The sequence below is a fragment of the Lathyrus oleraceus genome, chromosome 7 (genome assembly GCF_024323335.1).
Source record: "Lathyrus oleraceus cultivar Zhongwan6 chromosome 7, CAAS_Psat_ZW6_1.0, whole genome shotgun sequence".
Lineage (NCBI taxonomy): Eukaryota > Viridiplantae > Streptophyta > Magnoliopsida > Fabales > Fabaceae > Lathyrus > Lathyrus oleraceus.
In genome coordinates, this window is record NC_066585.1 from 537612066 (window position 1) to 537631413 (window position 19348).

The 19348-nt window shown below is 34.1% G+C and overlaps 1 protein-coding gene across 1 annotated transcript; it reads right to left on the reverse strand.

Annotated features, from left to right (window-relative positions):
• Window positions 1–7732: 7732 nt before the first annotated feature.
• Window positions 7733–9776, reverse strand: LOC127107767 (uncharacterized). Its single transcript, XM_051045090.1, has one exon. The coding sequence runs from the start codon at window positions 9360–9362 to the stop codon at window positions 7839–7841; it is 1524 nt and encodes a 507-aa protein (XP_050901047.1). The 5' UTR covers window positions 9363–9776; the 3' UTR covers window positions 7733–7838.
• Window positions 9777–19348: the final 9572 nt, after the last annotated feature.

Sequence of the window (19348 nt, forward strand, 5' to 3'; positions counted from 1 at the left end):
GATTTTCGATTGATATTAAATTTTATATAAATTGTTAGAGCCTTTGAAGTTTTGGTGTTGCTGCAAAACTAGGGGTGGCAAAACGGGCCCGGCCCGCGGGCCATGCCCGTTTTACCCGTCATTTTTGGCGGGCCGGGCCAAGGATTTAGGCCCTCACCCTCAAATGTGTCCGCCCCGCCCCGCCCCGTTTTTTTCGCGGGCTTTTGCGGGCACGTGTATTTACATAATTTTTTGTATTTTTAGACTTAAAGAGTGCAGTGCCCGCGGGCTTTCCCCGCCCCGCCCTCACTTTTTTGCGGGGCGGGTCTAAGTTTTAGGCCCACATCCTCAACTATGACCGCCCCGCCCCGCCCCATTTTTTTGCGGGCTTTTGCGGGGCGGGCCTAAACGGGGCGGGCATGCCCATTTGCCACCCCTATGCAAAACTAAGAACAAATGGAGTTGAAACAGAGAAATTAATTTGCACGATAAACTTCCAAAGCGTGTAGTTTTACACTAAGCTTAAGGAACAATTCACCCCCACCAATCTTTCTATATTGGATGCAAAAGGAGTTACCGGCGAATTTCCTGCAGGATACTTTGGAATCCTTAAAGAGAATTGCACAATCTCTCTAAGCGTATCTGTTGATAATATTTTACAGAAGAATGTTTCTTTCAATTGCTCTCATGCATTAGAGAAGAGAAAGATGATTTAGAATGAGAAATTAATTGAGATTGGTTTTTTTGTGTGTTTTCCCACCGTGACCATAACCTGTAATTTATATTGAAAATCACTTTTGTTATGAAACAGTAGCAACTCTTAGAAAAGGCATGGCACTATTCCAATTGCAACTTAGTAACAACGTTTTGCATAAGAATAGCAAATATTTGTTTATACGTTGCAACTACTCCTAAAAGAAAGGAAACCAATTAAATGGCACTTTAGACCAGTAATAATTACTATAGACCATGCAATTGAAATATGAAAACTTTGAATATAATATTTATATCTATATTATTAATTCAAATAATATAATCATACAATTAATTATTATTTTAGAAATTTTCTCACAATCCCCTACCATTTTCAAAATAACAAAATCTCATAATTCTGGAAAAATCATGGTTTTAGATATTGGTATCTCACGATTTGAACCAATACTTAGTAAGATATGGATTTCACTCATCCCGAATAGACATTGGTAGACAAGCTTTGAACCAACTACTCATTAGAACAAGTGTGCAAAACTTACATATGAAATCGCGATACTATCAAAAGAATTGTAAATATGACACATTTGATAAGGCTCTATGTCATGTATCTTTTTCATGAGAATTTAAGAGTCAAGCTCTTGAACTCTATGAAGCAGCCTACTTCATTCTCATATAGGTAGACTATATCAGAAAAACTCCCATAATAAGCATTCCAGCAAACATATGCTATATATCTATTAAGAGAATAATCTCATCCTATCACTTTTACTTTTATGGTCTGAGTACTTTTTGCCCATTGGGATGTTTCTATTGTTAAGTACTTCAATCACTCTAATAATATACTTTCATCATTGAACTCAAGACTTGATTTTAATCAAGTGTGAGTTGAGTTTCCACTATTGGTGATCAATAAGATATGGGCTTGAGACCCATCCCCAATGATGTCTTCAACACCATGTCTTTTGTCAAACCTTTCGTCAAAGGATCTGCAAGATTATTATTAGTTCTTACGTATATTATGGAGATTACTCCATTTGAAATTAAATCTTTCACATAGCTATGTCTTATACCAATATGTCTAGATTTTCCATTATATACTTGGCTATATGCTTTAGATAGTGTGGATTGACTATCACAATGTATGGATACAGGTGCTATTGACTTTGGCCAAATAGGTATCTCATGCAACAAGTTTCTTAGCCATTCAGCCTCTTTACTACCTGCAGCCAGAGCAATAAATTTTGCAGCCATGGTGGAGTCGGCAATGCAAGTTTGTTTCTTTGAACCCCAAGAAACCGCACCTCCACCAAGATTGAAGATCCATCCACTAGTGGATGCATGATCTTCTATATATGTTACCCAACTGGCATCTGTATACCCTTCTAAAACCGAAGTATATCCACTATATGTTAAAGTGTAGTTAATCGTCCCTTTCAAGTATTTTAATACTCTATTAATAGCATGTCAATGATCTTTACTTGGATTACTTGTATACCGACTTAACCTACAAACAACATATGCTATATCAGGTCTAGTACATGTCATAACATACATCAAGCATCCAATTACCTTTGAATATTCAAGTTGTGCCACTGGACACCCTTTATGTGGTTGTAAATTAACATTTTGATCAAATGGGGTAGAAACGGATTTGCAATCCAAATGATCAAATTTCTTAAGCACCTTTTCAATATTGTGAGATTGGGATAAGCCAATATGTTCACCATCTCTTATGATTTTAATCCCTAAAATCACATCTGCTTCACCTAAGTCTTTCATATCAAAAATTTTGGATAAGAAAGCTTTAGTCGTTTCTACCTCTTTCAATTCAGTACCAAAGATTAACATATCATCCACATATAAACAAATCATAACTCCTTTTGTATTGTTGAATTTACTATAAATACATTTGTCAGATTCATTTATTTTGTATCCATTGGCCAACATAACTTGGTCAAATTTTTGATGCCATTGTTTGGGCGCTTGTTTTAACCCATATAAAGACTTAGTTAATATACACACTTTATGTTCTTGGCCTTTGATAACAAACCCTTCAGGTTGTTTCATATACACCTCTTCATCCAATTCTCCATTTAGGAAAGCAATTTTAACATCCATTTGATGAATGACAAATTTATAGATGGAAGCGAGTGCCATAAGCACTCTAATTGATGCAATTCTTGCAACAGGTGCATAAGTATCAAAATAATCAATTCCTTCTTTTTGTGTAAATCCTTTAGCGACAAGTCTAGCTTTGAATTTTTCAATGGTACCATCAACTTTCATTTTCCTTTTAAAGATCCATTTACAACCTATGGGTTTTGACCCTGGTGGGAGATCTACTAATTTCCAGGTTTTATTACCCATAATCGAGTCCATTTCCTCTTGGATGGCTTCTTTCCAAAAGGCTGAATCTTGAGATTTTATTGCCTCTTCAAATGTTTCTGGGTCATTCTCTAGGTTATAGCAAATTGGTCCATAACGATTTATAGAATCATTATTTCCTTCTACAAGGAACATGAAGAAGTCTGATCCATAATTTTTTACTTTTCGGATTCTTTTACTTTTTCTAGGTTCTGAACATCCCAACATATCATTATTTGATACATTATTTTCTAGACTTTGAACATCATAATGAACATTGTCTTTGCAATTTTGAATTGAGGTAAATCTACTTTCTTGAAAAATTGCATCTCGTGACTCAATCACGGTATTAATAGGATATGAGTCATTGGATTCAATAACCATGAATCTGTATGCTTTGCTGTTTTCAGCATAGCCCAGAAATACACATTCAATTCCTCTTTCTCCCTATTTCTTTCTTTTTGGTTCAGGCACCTTAACAATTGCTCTACAACCCCAAACTTTTAAATATTTAAGATTTGGTTTTCTTTTCTTCCAGAGTTCATATGGGGTTATCTTGTTCCTTTTATTAGGAACTCTATTCAGTATATAACATGCAGTTAGCATGGCTTCACCCAAATATCCTTTGGATAAACCAGAATATGATAACATGGCATTCACAATTTCTTCTAACACCCCATTTTTCCTTTCTGCTATCCCATTTTGTTGTGGGGAATAGGATGCAGTTATTTGATGTATAATACCAGTGGACTCAAAATAATTAGGATGATAGAATTCTCCCCCTCTATCACTCCTAAAATATTTAATAAAAGTTTCATGTTGGAGTTCTACTTGAGCTTTAAAAATTTTGAATTTTTCTAAAACTTCATCTTTAGAGTGCATTAAATAAACATAACAAAATCTAGTGCAATCATCAACGAAAGTGACAAAATATTTTTTACCACCAATAGTAGGCCAACCATGTAAATCACATACATCGGAATGAATTAAATCTAATACTTTAGAATTTCTTTCAACTCTCTTAAAAGGTTGTCTTGTAATTTTAGTTAACATGCATGTGGTACAAGAATTTAAGTTTATATCAAAATTAGGAATTAAACTTGATTTCATCATGTCTTTTAATTTACTAAAATTAACATGTCCTAGTCGCATATGCCATAAATCACAAGACTCAACAGTATAAGCAGAAATCACATTATTATTATTATTATTAACAATATTACACATGAACATATTCTCACAAAGATAACCTTTCCCCACAAACATTCCCCATTTGGAGAGAATAAATTTATCTCCCTCAGATACAGATTTGAAACCATACTTATTAAGTAAAGGTACATAAATCAAGTTTTTCCTAACTTCAGGAACATAGAATACATCTTTAAGAGTGAGTATTTTTCCAGATGTGAATTCAATCTCTACCAATCCTTTTCCTTTGACTTGGACAGTAGAAGCATTTCCCATGTACAAAACACTACCATCTTCTTCATTAATGGTCTTGAATAGTTTTTTATTTTTGCACACATGACGAGTAGCACCAGAGTCTATCCACCAAGAATTAACATCTTCTATCATGTTGATTTCAGAAATAACAGCAACAAGATTTTCTTTTATTGCACTTGAATTCTTATCTTTGTTCTTTTTCTTTAAGAACCTGCACTCATGTTTAAAGTGTCCTGGATTTCCACAATGATAACAAGTTCCTTTCTTTTTCTTTAGGTTGTTATAACCTTTGTGGTTTTCATGAGAATTTTTGAAATCTCATTTTCTTTTATTGGAATGTTTGCTTGAATTTCCTTCCTCCATCACATGGACCTTCTCTTGAGTAAATTGACTTTTAGTATCATCTTGTTTTCGATACTCTTCTTCTAAACGAAGGTGATTACCCAATTGTTCAAGAGAAATATCCTCCTTCTTATGCTTCATGGTTCTTTTAAAATCTTTCCAAGAAGGAGGAAGTTTATCTATTATGGAGGATACAATTATAGTTTCATCCATGTGCATATTATGTTGTTTGTAATTATTGAGAATACGTTCAATTTCATGCATTTGTTCCATAACAGACCTACCATCTATCATTTTATAATTATTAAATTGAGAAACAAGAAACTTCTTGTAGCGTCCTCTTGCATGTATCTTGATTCCAATTTTTCCCATAACTCTTTTGCGGAGTTACTGCTCTGATAAATGTCGAACAACAAATCCCACATACCGTTGAGGATGTGTCCCATGCATATATAATCATCATTGTCCCACTTTTGTCTCTCTCTAGTTTCAGCAATTGTTTCATCTTCTTTTTCTTCCGGTTTTGGAATGTTAAGGACATACACCACCTTCAGTGTTGTGAGAAGAAATTTCATTTTTTTCTGCCAACGAATAAAATTCCCTCCATCGAATTTCTCTAATTTCACAAAGTCATAAGTCATCTCTTTTAGTGAAGCAGCCATTGAATATGAAAAAAATTGTTCCTTAAGATTGTTAGAGCCTTTTAAGTTTTGGTGTTGCTGCAAAACTAAGAACAAATGGAGTTGAAACAGAGAAATTAATTTGCACGATAAACTTCCAAAGCATGTAGTTTTACACTAAGCTTAAGGAACAATTCACCCCCACCAATCTTTCTATATTGGATGCAAAAGGAGTTACCGGCGAATTTCCTACAGGATACTTTGGAATCCTTAAAGAGAATTGCACAATCTCTCTAAGCGTATCTGTTGATAATATTTTACAGAAGAATGTTTCTTTCAATTGCTCTCATGCATTAGAGAAGAGAAAGATGATTTAGAATGAGAAATTAATTGAGATTGGTTTTTTTTTGTGTTTTCCCACCGTGACCATAACCTGAAATTTATATTGAAAATCACGTCTGTTATGAAACAGTATCAACTCTTAGAGAAGGCATGGCACTATTCCAATTGCAACTTAGTAACAACGTTTCGCATAAGAATAGCAAATATTTGTTTATTCGTTGCAACTACTCCTAAAAGAAAGGAAATCAATTAAATGACACTTTAGACCAATAATAATTACTATAGACCATACAATTGAAATATTAAAACTTTGAATATAATATTTATATTTATATTTATATTATAAATTCAAATAATATAATCATACAATTAATTATTATTTTGGAAATTTTCTCACATAAATGATCTATATGATAATAATTTTCAATCCAACGGTAGATTTTATTATACAAATGTACGGTAAATTGTTATCAAAGATATATAAGGGGTGAAGTTACCACTAACAAAAGCTATATTTCTTTGTTACTATTCAGATCATTAATTTCGAAGACTTTGATAAAACTGATTTAGATTGGAACTCTAATCCCTGGATGTAGAATTTGACCGACAATAAAATGACTTCATAACTGAAAATAACTAATTTCATTCTAAGAGTAACTTTGTTGAATTTAGAAGATAATTCGACACTAGATGTTTTTTACTCAGTTTAGGTACATAATTGATAATTGTCTTCTTATAATAGAAAACAAACAAAAAAACAGTTTCGGTTATAAGAAGTGACAGCTTAAAAAAAGTATTAATATCAAATTGTTTTGTTTTGCATGTGTCTAGACATTTCATATGCTCATTATTAGTCATCAATAAATGCATAGAAACTCAAGTTGAAAAAAAAATCACGTTATTGAGTCAAAGAAAAAAAAGAAAGAAAATCACGTTTCAACAACCACCATATAGCTGGAAATGGAATAGCGCTCCATTAAAACAGTTGTACTTGCTCACATCAAATGGCTGCCTTATTAATGACATGTTGCTTTCTTTCTATTAATGATTAATCCATCAAACTTCTTATATAAGTAACAACCTATATCATAGGCGAGGTTTGGAAAAGTGAATTGAACGGTAAATTTCACCGTAAACATCCCTATACTCAAAAAAGTTACAAATTCTGTAAACATCACTAGACTCAAAAGTTACAAATTCTATCTTCAAGTATCTTCAATTCTAACTACTTAACCAAACATAGGTTAAGAGATAGGAGAATTCAAGTTTGAAAGTTACCTTTAGTTTAGCCCCAACATGGTATTGGAGAAGAATTGATAACATGTCTTTCTTATGTGAAGATGAAGAGTTTGATTCCTGGAGTCATCCATCATTTAGGTTGTGCAGCTCAATCTCCTATAAGAAAGAATCAACTCTCTCATTGTCGACGGACCACCTAAGTCACAGCTCAATCTCCGATAAATAGAACCAACTGTCTCATTGTCGTCCCGATGATTAGTTTCATAGCAGACTCAAAACATATAAACCACTTGAGATGCATACTAAAAGCCCTAATTTACATAGGTTAGAAAGGAAAAACACATGCAGCTATGTTCACAGATAGCGCTTTAAGCAACAAGAAAATAAAAGAACCATGTGCTTTGACAAACCACAAACAAATTTTAACCAAATTTGCCCAAACAGCAAATTTTAAATTGTAACTGCAATCACAAGTTACAAAATTGGTCATAACTTCAAGCATGATTACAATTACATTGTGATTCTTGATATTGGATACAATTTACCTATAAATGTGGTTAATACAATCCCACTTTAACACAACACAGTTGCAGAGTTCTCAAAATGCAAAAATCATATGTAACAAATAAAATTATTGTAAAGGGCTGATTTTCCTTTTCACTTGCAATTGTTACAAGGAAACAAATTCATTATAAAAAAGAGCAAATTTGTCTATTAGATTGTAAATGTAAAACAAGAATGCTACATAAAAATGTAAAGAATTTTCAGCATTTCACCTATGAGATAACTCTATCACTAAAACCATTGATGAACAAGAACACCACTTTGTCTAAGAGAATTGAAAAGCTGCAAACACTGATCATATGTTTTCTCATACTTCGGACTTCTTTGTCCCGGACAACATCTCTGCCATCTATTGTAATGACACTCTAGAAATATTTCATCAATCAAACAAATAGCTCCGGTTTCAAACAATCTAGGAATCAAATCAAATTCCGTACCTTCCACATCCATTTTCATCACAACAAAATCGTTCATTGTAACCGAATTCTTCAACCATTCAGCAAAATCAAACCCTTGTGTCGTCTGAACACCGCCACCTGCGCCACCTTGTGATACCAATGGTTGGATCCTCCCCATTCCTCTCCCTGCTTTCTCTTTCTTTTTATCACCCGGGTCATTGTTGATCTCAAAAACCAAACTTTCGTTCCTAACCCATGCAGCATAAGGCAACAGAGTTATCCCTTTTTTCGTCGCATACTCTTGATGAAAAGTTTTATCGGCTTCTATCGCGTAAACATGAAAGGTTTTATTCTGTTTCGGATACTGTTTCTTAAACCAGCTTCCAATGCTTGAACCATAGCTTCTAGCTCCAACATCAACATACACATACCTATTCTTAAAGCTTATATCAACCATTGAAGGTGCATACTTTATGTTCTTCACATTCTTCTTTAGGGTTATCCATGGCTTCAATGGTTCTTCTACAATCAAATCCTCAGCATTCTTAACCAACTCTCTTTTATAACCTGCAACAGAACATTTCTGATTCCTATTCAAATCAATTCCAGAATCACTTTTTCTATAATCAATTTTCTTCATGAAGATTTCTCTTATCACCGGCATCGACGAATCAAAACCATGAATGTCATGGAATTTCACCACTTCACAACAAAATCTAAACAAATCAACAAATGAATTGTAACTATACGAGTCTTTAGCATTTACATGGAACACTGCAAACCCTTTGGGTTTCAGAGTCCTCGCGATCTCGGACGCGAACTCCGACGCCTTTGTAGTTCTCTCCAGACCTCCCTCACCGGAGAACACAAAATCAAACGTGTTATTACCAAACGGAATCCGGTGACCTTCGCCGGATTTCACCAACGACTTCACCGCCTTCTTCGAGATTCCAACAGCATCTTCAACGCCAATCTCCTTCAACGCCAACACATCCCTTCCGGTCGGTGTATCGACGCATAGCGACTTCGCCTTCCGCGAAAGATCGCCCGTGGCGATCATATTCTGGAAAAGCGATGAGTAGAACCGAACGCCGGTGATCCATTCTTTGCTTGCATGATGCTCCGGCGTGGATAATTCGGCAGAGGATCGGACGGAGAGAGCGCCGGAACCAGATCCAGCGACGGCGGCGTTAATTTTCGCCGGCGATGAAAAGAAACAGAAATCTCCTACGTTACAGTTTTCACCGGCGATAGTGATGACGTAAGCAAACCGAAAAATAACAACGAAAACGCCGAAGAGAAGTAACCGAACCAGAACATTCCGAAGCGAGCCGTGCTTGCCTACGGTAGGTTCCATCGAAACAATTGTGCACTTTTTTTACAGAAAAAAATAATAATAATCAGAAAAGTTCTATAAAAAATGAATAAAATCGAAAGAAAAAAGGAGAAAATAGTTTTTGAGATTCTAGCGAGAGCAGAATCTGGCAGAGGTGTGGTTTGCGCCGATGAGAGAAGGTTTTGTGGTGACGGAAGTGATAGAGAAACGGTGAGGGGCAAAATGGGAAATCATGATTTTGTGATTTTCTATGGAGAAGTGGAGAAGAACGAGTCCATGAATCGGAGTGTGACTCGGTTATGGTGAGTCTGTGAACTTTTAAGGCAACGGGAACGCGGTGAGAGGTGACCGGTTACCGGACTGGGCGGTGGATATTGTGGATTAAACGCGGATTGTAATTATGCCGTTTACGTTTTATGGATTTATTTCCAAATATAATTAATTTGTTTTGTGAAAGGTTGAAGTGTTTTGTCAATTTGCAAAATGGATAGGCACGTCTTTATCATATAATTTATTATGTAGATAAATAAATAAATAATTGGTTGGTTAGTTGGTCAAGTCACATTATTCTTTAATTTTGTCCAAGAAAAAGTCACGTTAGTCTCTCTTATTAACAAAATAGTAATCACAAATTTATGATTAGATAGAATTGCTTTTAGTTTAAGAAAATCAATACTTTTTTTTATTAAGGGTGTATTGTATTATAGGACGGCCACATGTCCAAAAAGAGAAAAGGTAGAATCATCCATTCAAATTCAATTCATCAAAGCATTAAAAAATACTAGTATATAGTTAAATAAGTCGTTGTTTGCTTTTAGATGTTATCGAACGTTCTCCTGCATTTCATGTCGAAAAGTAAGAGATGTCTATAACCATCTTTCATAATTCATATTACTCTTCAGTCTTTTACTCCATATAAAATCATATCACGTCGTTGTGTAGGAGATCTGATTTGCCACATCAAGACTCTACTTCATCATTTTATCAAACATTTATGATTTTTTAATAAAACAGTGGTGTTGTATGTGGAAATCGATTTCTGATCCGTACAAATTTTCACAGTCAGCTTCCTTCTAATTCAAAGTCATGAATCACATCAACAACTACTCTCAAATGAATAAAATGATTTCTGATCATGCCATAAAAAATGTCATAGCTTCTCCAGCATCTAGGTCGTCTCCTATCTTCGTCCTTGACTCATTTTGTATCAGATCTTCTAGTAAAAAAAGTGTTTCACCGCGACGTTCACTCAAATCGTCAGCAAAACTCGAAAGACAAGAAGAAGATAATCTTATTCTAGGTTTCGAGACCACGAAAAGGTGGATGAAACTTCTAATGTGACGTTTTCGCTGGTTATAACCACTGTCAAAGTCAACCACTCAGTATATGGGATCTTCATTGATGACAGAATCTCATTTGACCTGATGTACCTCAGGGTCTTCATGAGATTGGTATTGTGCATAAAAGATTTGAAGTCATACTAAATCAGGAATCTTTTGACATTCAATGACTCTTATACTCGTCCATGTGGAACCATAAACATATCGGTCTCTTACAGAGAAGTTATAAACAAGAGGACCCTCACGTGACAGTCGTCTCTTCTAAGAGGAGGAAAACAAATGTTGGTGAGACAATTGGCATGGAAGACCTTGACATACGAGAAGCCGAAATCCTACAAGATGATCAAGTTAGTCTGTCAACAGGATTCAAGATGAAGACATTAACGCTGGTTCTAGACAGTGAGTTTGAGACCGTCCAACTTGATGATAACCCAACACCATTGTCCGTATAGACACTGATCTGCCGACCATGGTGATGAAGGGATTCTTTGGGTGTCTTATAGCAAATGCCGACCCTTTTCAATTTCTCTTGGTAAGATTCAAGGCACAGACCCGAGCATAACATGCCATCAATTGAATATTGATCCTTTTGCACTATATGTGGCCCAACGAAGAAGGCGACAGTCACTCGAGAAGTTTGAAGCAACCATGAAGACAGTCTAGAGTTTGCTTGATGCTAACTTTATCTCTGAAGTGAGATACACTAAAAGGCTTTCTAATGTCAAAGTGGATAATGTGTGCTGATTACATCGACCTTAATCGGGCGTTCCCAAAATATTCGTATCTACTTCCGAACATAGACAAATTGGTAGATAGCTCATTCAGTTACAAAACTCTTGTCATTCATGGATGCTTACTCCAGATATAACCAAATACCCATGTATGAATCAGACATCGAGAAAACAACCTTCATGAATGAGCGGGATAATTATCAGTACAACATGATTCCCCAAGTTATCCAAATATGAATTAGAAATGAGTCTCTAATGTAATAATTTTGATATAAATAATGGTAATGCTTTGTTGAAATTTTATGGTTGTCTTTCTTAAGATAATAACAAGATACATGATAAATAAGGCGCACGAAGTCGCAGTCAAAACACTATTTCTTAGTATCTAGCCACTTCATAGGGTAGGCGCATGATACCTAGATATATTGGTATTAAACTAGGTCTTCTTCTGGGGGCAGGAAAGGGGAATTCACCATTGGCAGGGCACGGTCCCTAGAGACGTCAAAGCATACTCCAGCTTCTAGCCGGAGGTACAAACATGATTATATGATGAAATAAAATCTTAAAGATTATATGATGAAATAATATCATGAAATATTATATGATGAAATAAAATCATTGAAGATCACATGATGAAATAAAATCATGGAAGACTATGTGGCCAGTAAAGTCACAAAGCTAAATAATGAACAAAGCAAAGCAAAGGAAAAACATGTGAGTCAAACCATGTAACAAAAGGAATATATTCATTTGAAATAAAAAACGTGATATTTTTATGAAATTCTATTACAATTGTCGGGATCAAAACAAATTCCAAGTGTTTATCAATAAAACCACACGGCTCATTAATCATCACTGACTAGGTCCTCATTCATAACTACCTTCTTCAGGTTTAAAAACTTCCAAGGGATCTTAAGGTCAGGACAAAAACACTCAACTCGATTAAGTGTATTCTGAAAGGTAGCATGAACGGAGTTTATGCCATCATTTACAGAGGCATCAAGCTCCTAAATTACCTTGACCAAGCTATTAAGGCCTACTTATAACGGTCTTGCTTTTGTTTCCTGATAGTTGTCTTGACCTTGGAAGGCAATGTTTCTCTAGCCTTCTTAGAGTTGACCAAAGAAGTATGAAACTCTCCCAAAGCTTTCTCTGTATCTGTCAAGGATTCCTTTGAGGAGGATACCATTGAGGAAAGTCCATACGGGACACTGTGGGTCTCCATGTCCTTCTTGTTCATAAAGAATAAGGTCAGGTTGGCCTTTTTAGAATCTCTTTCTCCTTAGAAGAGTAACCAGAAGCAAACATCTCAACACAACCAGCAACCGCCAATGACAAGAAGGAAACACTTGTGTACATGTTGAAGGTCATCTCGACCATTAGCTCTAACTTAGTCGTATCATAGAGGTTCTGAATATGGGTATAGTCCCCTCCAGGGGACCAATATTGTACTTCCTTACCACTACGAGGACCCCTAGATATGAGCACATATAAAATCTTGAAGATGCGAAGAGCATATGGGTTGCCTCATAGGGTTACCCTTTTAAAGGAAGACTTGAATGGCTTTCTATTTGTTGGAAGGATTACCACATTCATCTTGATTTTTTTCACAGTCCCTTTTGGAAGTTTCACAAGTAGTGGACGAGGACTGGTCTGAGATTCTTACATCGAGTTTCAAATGGCAAGTGCTTTGGGTCCACCATATTTTGTATCTTAGCCTGGGCCACTTATGTGTTGCCTAGCAGGCGAAGTCTCATTTTCTCCTAAGGACGTTTCCGCTCTCGTTTCAAATGAGGATGTGGTAGGAGTCTAGGAATGTGACATAGTGGTATCCTCTCAATGTGGACCTTTTTCTTCTTAAAGATGTTTCCCAACATCCCTATGTTATATACAAGACGAAATAAAGAAGACAACATCAGAAATATTATGTGACTAATAAAGGCAAACATAAAGATAGTTCTCTCTCCCCTAACTAAAAAGGTCTTTTCTCTCGAGAGTGGTGGCTGCTTCTACAATCGACTGCGTGTTAGTATACCATATTTTCTACTATGAGGGCGTTACATTTGAAGGGTCGACTCCCTTTTCAAAGCCCAAGCTCCGCCTAAAGGTGACTAAGTCATCTCTCAATGACTCTTCCCCCAAGGCCAAAGAGTTAGAGGCAAATGCATATATTATTGGAGCGTGGAAGCAATGGTTTCAGGCCCATCATTTTTGAATCATGTATTTACAATTCACTTACTCCAAACAAGAGGGTCAGATGATGAAGGATTGTCTTCTAGAAGGATGAGAAACATAAAGTGAGCCTCTTGATTATGGGGGGCCACCAAGAAGTAATGGTCCTTAAAGTTTTTTCCATCTGTAAAGGTAAATATTAAACATCTTCAACGGTTGGCAGAGAGAAAGCAAACATTGTCCTTGATCTTCGCTAGCAGAAGTGTGTGCCACATTGAACAGGTGGAAGAATAACCTCAAAGTCTGCACTTTTTCCCAGTACTCACACGAGTACTAGAATACTTTAGCAAAGACTCAAGCTATCGGGTGTAGTTGAGACAGAGAAATTCGTAAGGCTTTGTTTGGGAGTTTTGAGAGAAATTGAGGGGAGGGATTTGAAAAATATGAAAGATCGAGTGAAAAGAATATAATGATTTTAATTTGGAAGGAAAGAGAGACCAACATTAATATCTCTAATAACGAAACGATCATAATCCATCCCTCTTACGTATTTATTTTTTATCATAGTCTTATTATTTTAAAAAATTATTATTTTTTGTTATGCAGAAAAGATTACTTAATTCCGGCAAGTATTCTTTTCTAGAATTAGAATCATGGAGATGATAAGAAATCTTTTCTAAGTTAAACAAAAGTTTTTTTTGTTCGAGAAAAATTTATTTATTATCCATTATAATTGTTTCCAATTTACGAGATTAGTTCTTATAATTGAGCGTAGATGATGATATATAGGAAAGAATAACATTCATGGGAGATGGTGTAACACTAATACAAGAACTTGCGTGAATGTCAAGTTGTGATAGCTTTCGTATAATCAAAGCAATTTAAGAGTAATTAAGTGGGATCTCACTCACATAATAAGCCTTAATTGCAACCTATTCTCACATAATAAGCCTTAAATGTAACATATTCTCGGCATTTGGATTTGCTTGATTGCAATCTAGTGTCCCCGAGATGCTTGCTTACCACCATAACACATGCAATTTTTAAAATTATAAATCAACTTGCCATAACTAAAACTTGTACTATTTCTCTTCTTTATAAGTAAAACTTGTACTATCTCTATTCTTTATAATTTTCTTCTTCTATTCTAGAATTTCATTTATTCTACTACGAGAGAATCTAGATTCAGTCATAAATTTAGAGAAAGTCAAAGCTGATATCTTAGTTATAGCTTTGGTAATAGAGATATCTGCACATTACCCATTAACAATTAGTCATAACTTGCATCTAGTGCAGTAGCCCATAAGTATAAAACGCTGAGTAGTTTCTTTATTTTTTTCCCTAGAGATCTACATGTAAGATGCACAAATATATTTTATTGAATTATTATTGATGATTATTTTATTTTAAAAAATAGTCTATGATATATTTGTTACACTTTTAGTTCTTATTTATTCATAAAATTAATTTTTTATTTTAAATTTAAATAATCTTAGTCTCCTCTCATAATTTTTATAGAAAATCAATTAGATATTCGTTCTTTAACTTATAATTTTATCTATATAATTTTACAATAAATTTATATATGATAATTTGTTATACTTATAATAAAAAGTTTCATTTAAAAAATAAAAATATCATAATTTTAAATGTAAAAATATGATAAATAACCAAAACTATTTAAATTTAAAATAAGAGATCAATTTTATAAACCATATAAAATAATAATATTGAAAGATCAAAACTATATTAAACCTTTTTTATATTTTTTTAAATATTTTTTTAAAAAATAATAACAAATTAATAGTTAAGATCTTATAAATAATAATAATAATAATAATAATAATAATAATAATACATATATTATTATAAGATATTCATCTCTTGGATTTAATTTTTTATTTTATTGATTTTTTTTGGGTCAGTTCTAGTCCGTTATATATTTTTATTTTATATTACTAATGTTTATTTGTTTCAAAAAAATATATTTTTAACATTTAAAAAAATTATGAAAAAAATTGGCGATAAAATATAGTAAAATTTAGAAGGAAAAAAGACCTTCTTTGATTCATTATATTAATCTCCATTTTACAATGTAATTGATTATATTTAAAGCTGTCAAATTGATCGATCTGAGCCAGCCCGCTTCAGTTCGAGGACAAAGATATATAAATGGGGTGAGTCTCATTATTTCATGGGCATTAAAAATGAGTTTGGTCTAGTTTCTAATGGCTATGTGGTCCGATGGACCAGCCTAAAGGGCCAACTTGACATATATTTCAATATTATAGTTTTAATTTTATATAAAAATTATAACGGACAAAACTTACATTAATAAGTAGAATGTAATCATAAATTTAATTAAGTGATGTTTAAAATATTCATCAAATAAACATTTATATATACATGGAAACTACAATAACATCTATGTTAAAGTAGAAATTAATTGAATATTATCTTCAATCCTCATCAAACTTTCTCTTCATCTCGCAATTAATTCTTTGATCTCATCATTTTAAAAACATAACTTCGTTCTCTTTAATTTTCTTTTCATCTGAAAACAGAGTTATACAATTATATCTTAACACTCAATTTTTTTTCTAAAATTAACTAAATTTATTTATGATGGGTCAACCCGAAGTCCACTTAGCGGGCCCGACTCGACCCATAAATAGCATAGGCCCAGTGGGCTAGACCAAAAAGATAGGGTCGTATTTTTTAAAATATTTATTACAGTCCAAGTCACTCTAAAATATAGGGTAGGTGGGTCGGTCTGATTAATCGAGCTCATTTTGACACCTCCACTCATATTTATAAAGAATATATTCAAATAATCTAATCTCATACTTGTAAAGAATAGAATCAAAATAATCTCATCTCATATATAAAAGAATAGAATCAAAATAATATGATATCATATCTATATAATTTAAGTTCTTAATGTTGGTTAGAACTTCTAATCTATTTTTTTAAGTGAATGATTCAATTTAAAGTGTAGAGTGAATAATATGAATAGTTAATTTATTTGATATGGTATAAAATATATTTAGATATACATTAAAATTTAAAAGGAGTTACTCTTGTTTCACGATTTAGCCACAGAAGAAATTATCGGGTCGAGTCGCGTACTAGATTGCTGGAGATGGCAATTTGACTCATCCCCAATGGGCAGCCGCAAATTTACCCATAATGGGTAAGGTAAAAACCCGTAAAAATGGGTACGGGCATGGGTTCGGGTAACTACCCATAAAAATAAGCGGGTACGGGTGCGGGTATGAGCATCTTAGTACCCATTGCGCCCCATACTCGCACACTATATATTTGTGTATTTATATTTATATTTATATATTTTAATTTATATTATTATATAAAAATATATGTCTATCAATTATAAAACGTATATCAATGTTAAACCATTACGTATTTAATATAAGTGTTCGTTTATTTCAACAATAAATTGTTTGAATTTTTTTTAATGTTTTTAAAAACTTAAAATTATATGATATTTTATAATTGATCTATTTATTTTTAATAGGAATGCAGATCACGGGTACGGGTATGGGTACTTACATATCCATAGGGCATAGGTACGGGTGCTAACTTTGGCACCCAAGCGGGTATGGGCTCGGGCACGAGGATTTTTTTGAATCGCGGGTATGGGAATGGATACTATAGTATCCTGCCAAAACTCTGCCCATTGTCATCCTTGTAAATTGCTCTCTTTAAGACGTTTCACGGCACTGCCCAAAGTTATGCAAAGTAGTCAAACTACCGCACCGCCTCAAGGATAAATCAGTCCAGTTCTATATTGTACGATTACTACTTGCACGGTAGATAACCGATAAAGAAATACACCTTCTAATGGTACAAAGACCATTCGAATATGATATAAATACGACTCGTAGTATCTAGTATAACAACCAGTCATAATAATTTCTCAAACCAAGAGAAATTCAAATAATTCTCCAAAGAGAAATAAAAAATTAATATTTGTAATTTCTCAACTCAAACGAGGAGAAATTAACATAATTCTCTAAAGAGAATAAAAGAAAATACTCGAAAAATTCAACGAGTAGAAAGAAAAGGGGAGAAGTTGGCGCTTCGACAATTCAAAAGACACAGAGTTATGAGAGTGGGGAAGGAAAAACTCAAAATAATTTTTTGGCGTGTTTTGAAATGAAACAAAGAATTTCCTTATATAATGAAGTGAGGAATGAAATATATCTCACCTAAGCAATGTGAGACTAAGGCAATTTTTCAACTAACACACAATGTGGGACTTGACATAAGTAACTTTTTCAAATTCATCTCCCTATATTTGAATATTGACATAATATTTCAACAATCCCCCACTTGAATTTAAAAAAGTCTTTCAGAAGTGTCGTTAAACGTTTTTGAGATTGTGCATAACCAAAGGTGTCTACGACTTGAACTTTTCGTAGCAAGTAGGATTCCAATTCAACAAGAGTGACACAATTGTCTTGAACTCTATCTCAGACATTAAACTTCCACACAATATTTTCTTAAGGTGTATTTGATCGGAAAAATGGCAAGTATACTATTTCACCTTTTGTAGTAATAAATGGAAATTTTCCCGAATGTCGATCTCAAGGACTACGCGTTAATGTCGAGTTCAAATCATTGTTCAATTAAACAAAAACTAGTGTTGGGGTTTTTAAATTCAAACTTATGAAAAATTGTTGGTGTAAGCCCTAGAGGCCAATACTTTTGGTACTTGTATCGAATTATTTATTAATAATAAAAGGCTTTTTCTTTATTATGGTTGATTAATAAAGTCCCTGGAATAGATAGTCCGTTTACTGTATTAAGTGTGACTTAATCATGAGAACACATTAAACATAAGGACACTGTTCTTAAAGTATCCGTAGTCGAGCTTTAATGTGAGGTGGGATAACATTAAAGCATTAAGACTATTATGTTTGTAGACTGATGATCACATCTCATGGGTCATGGATAAAGAGTTATCAAGTCTTAAACATAGGTATGAATATTAGGAGTAATATTTATACCGGATTGACCCGCTATGAGAATACTATATAGAAAGTTATGCAAAGTGTCATAAGTTATTCTCATGGTGATAATAGTGTATACCACTCTTCGACCTGAAACCACTATGGATCCTAGATGTAGAGTTGAGTGCCTTATTACTGATCCAACGTTATCCGTAACTGGATGACCATAAAGACAGTTAATGAGTACTCCACGAAGCATGCTGAGGGACATGAGTGTCCTAGATGGAATTTGTCAATCCTGCGTAACAGGATAAATGTCTATGGGCCCAATATTGAACTGGACAAGGGTGACACGGTCTATACCTTGTGTTCAATATAGACATAAGGGCAAAGGGGTAATTATACACATAATTATTATCACAGGAGGTTTTGTCAGATCACATGACATTTTCGTGACTTGGGTAGCAGTGATGTGTTGCTAGATACCACTCACTGTTTATTATGTTAAATGTGTGATTTAATATAATTGCCAACGTCGCGAAAACCTATAGGGTCACACACAAAGGACGGATTGATGAGAGATAGAATAATTAAGGAACATCGTAAGGTACGGTGCACTTAAGTGGAAACGAAATATGGTAAGGTACCAAATACTTAAGCGATTTTGGCATATTATGAGATATGGGCAAAATACACTTAAGTGGGCTTTTTGGCTTGAAGCCCACACAAGTGGTTCTATAAATAGAACCCCTTGGGTAGAAGCACTCCTCTCCACTCAGACAGAAATTCAA

What these genes read in the sequence shown, in the direction of transcription:
- LOC127107767 (XM_051045090.1), bottom strand. Translation starts at nt 9,362, where the DNA reads ATGGAACCTACCGTAGGCAAGCACGGCTCGCTTCGGAATGTTCTGGTT.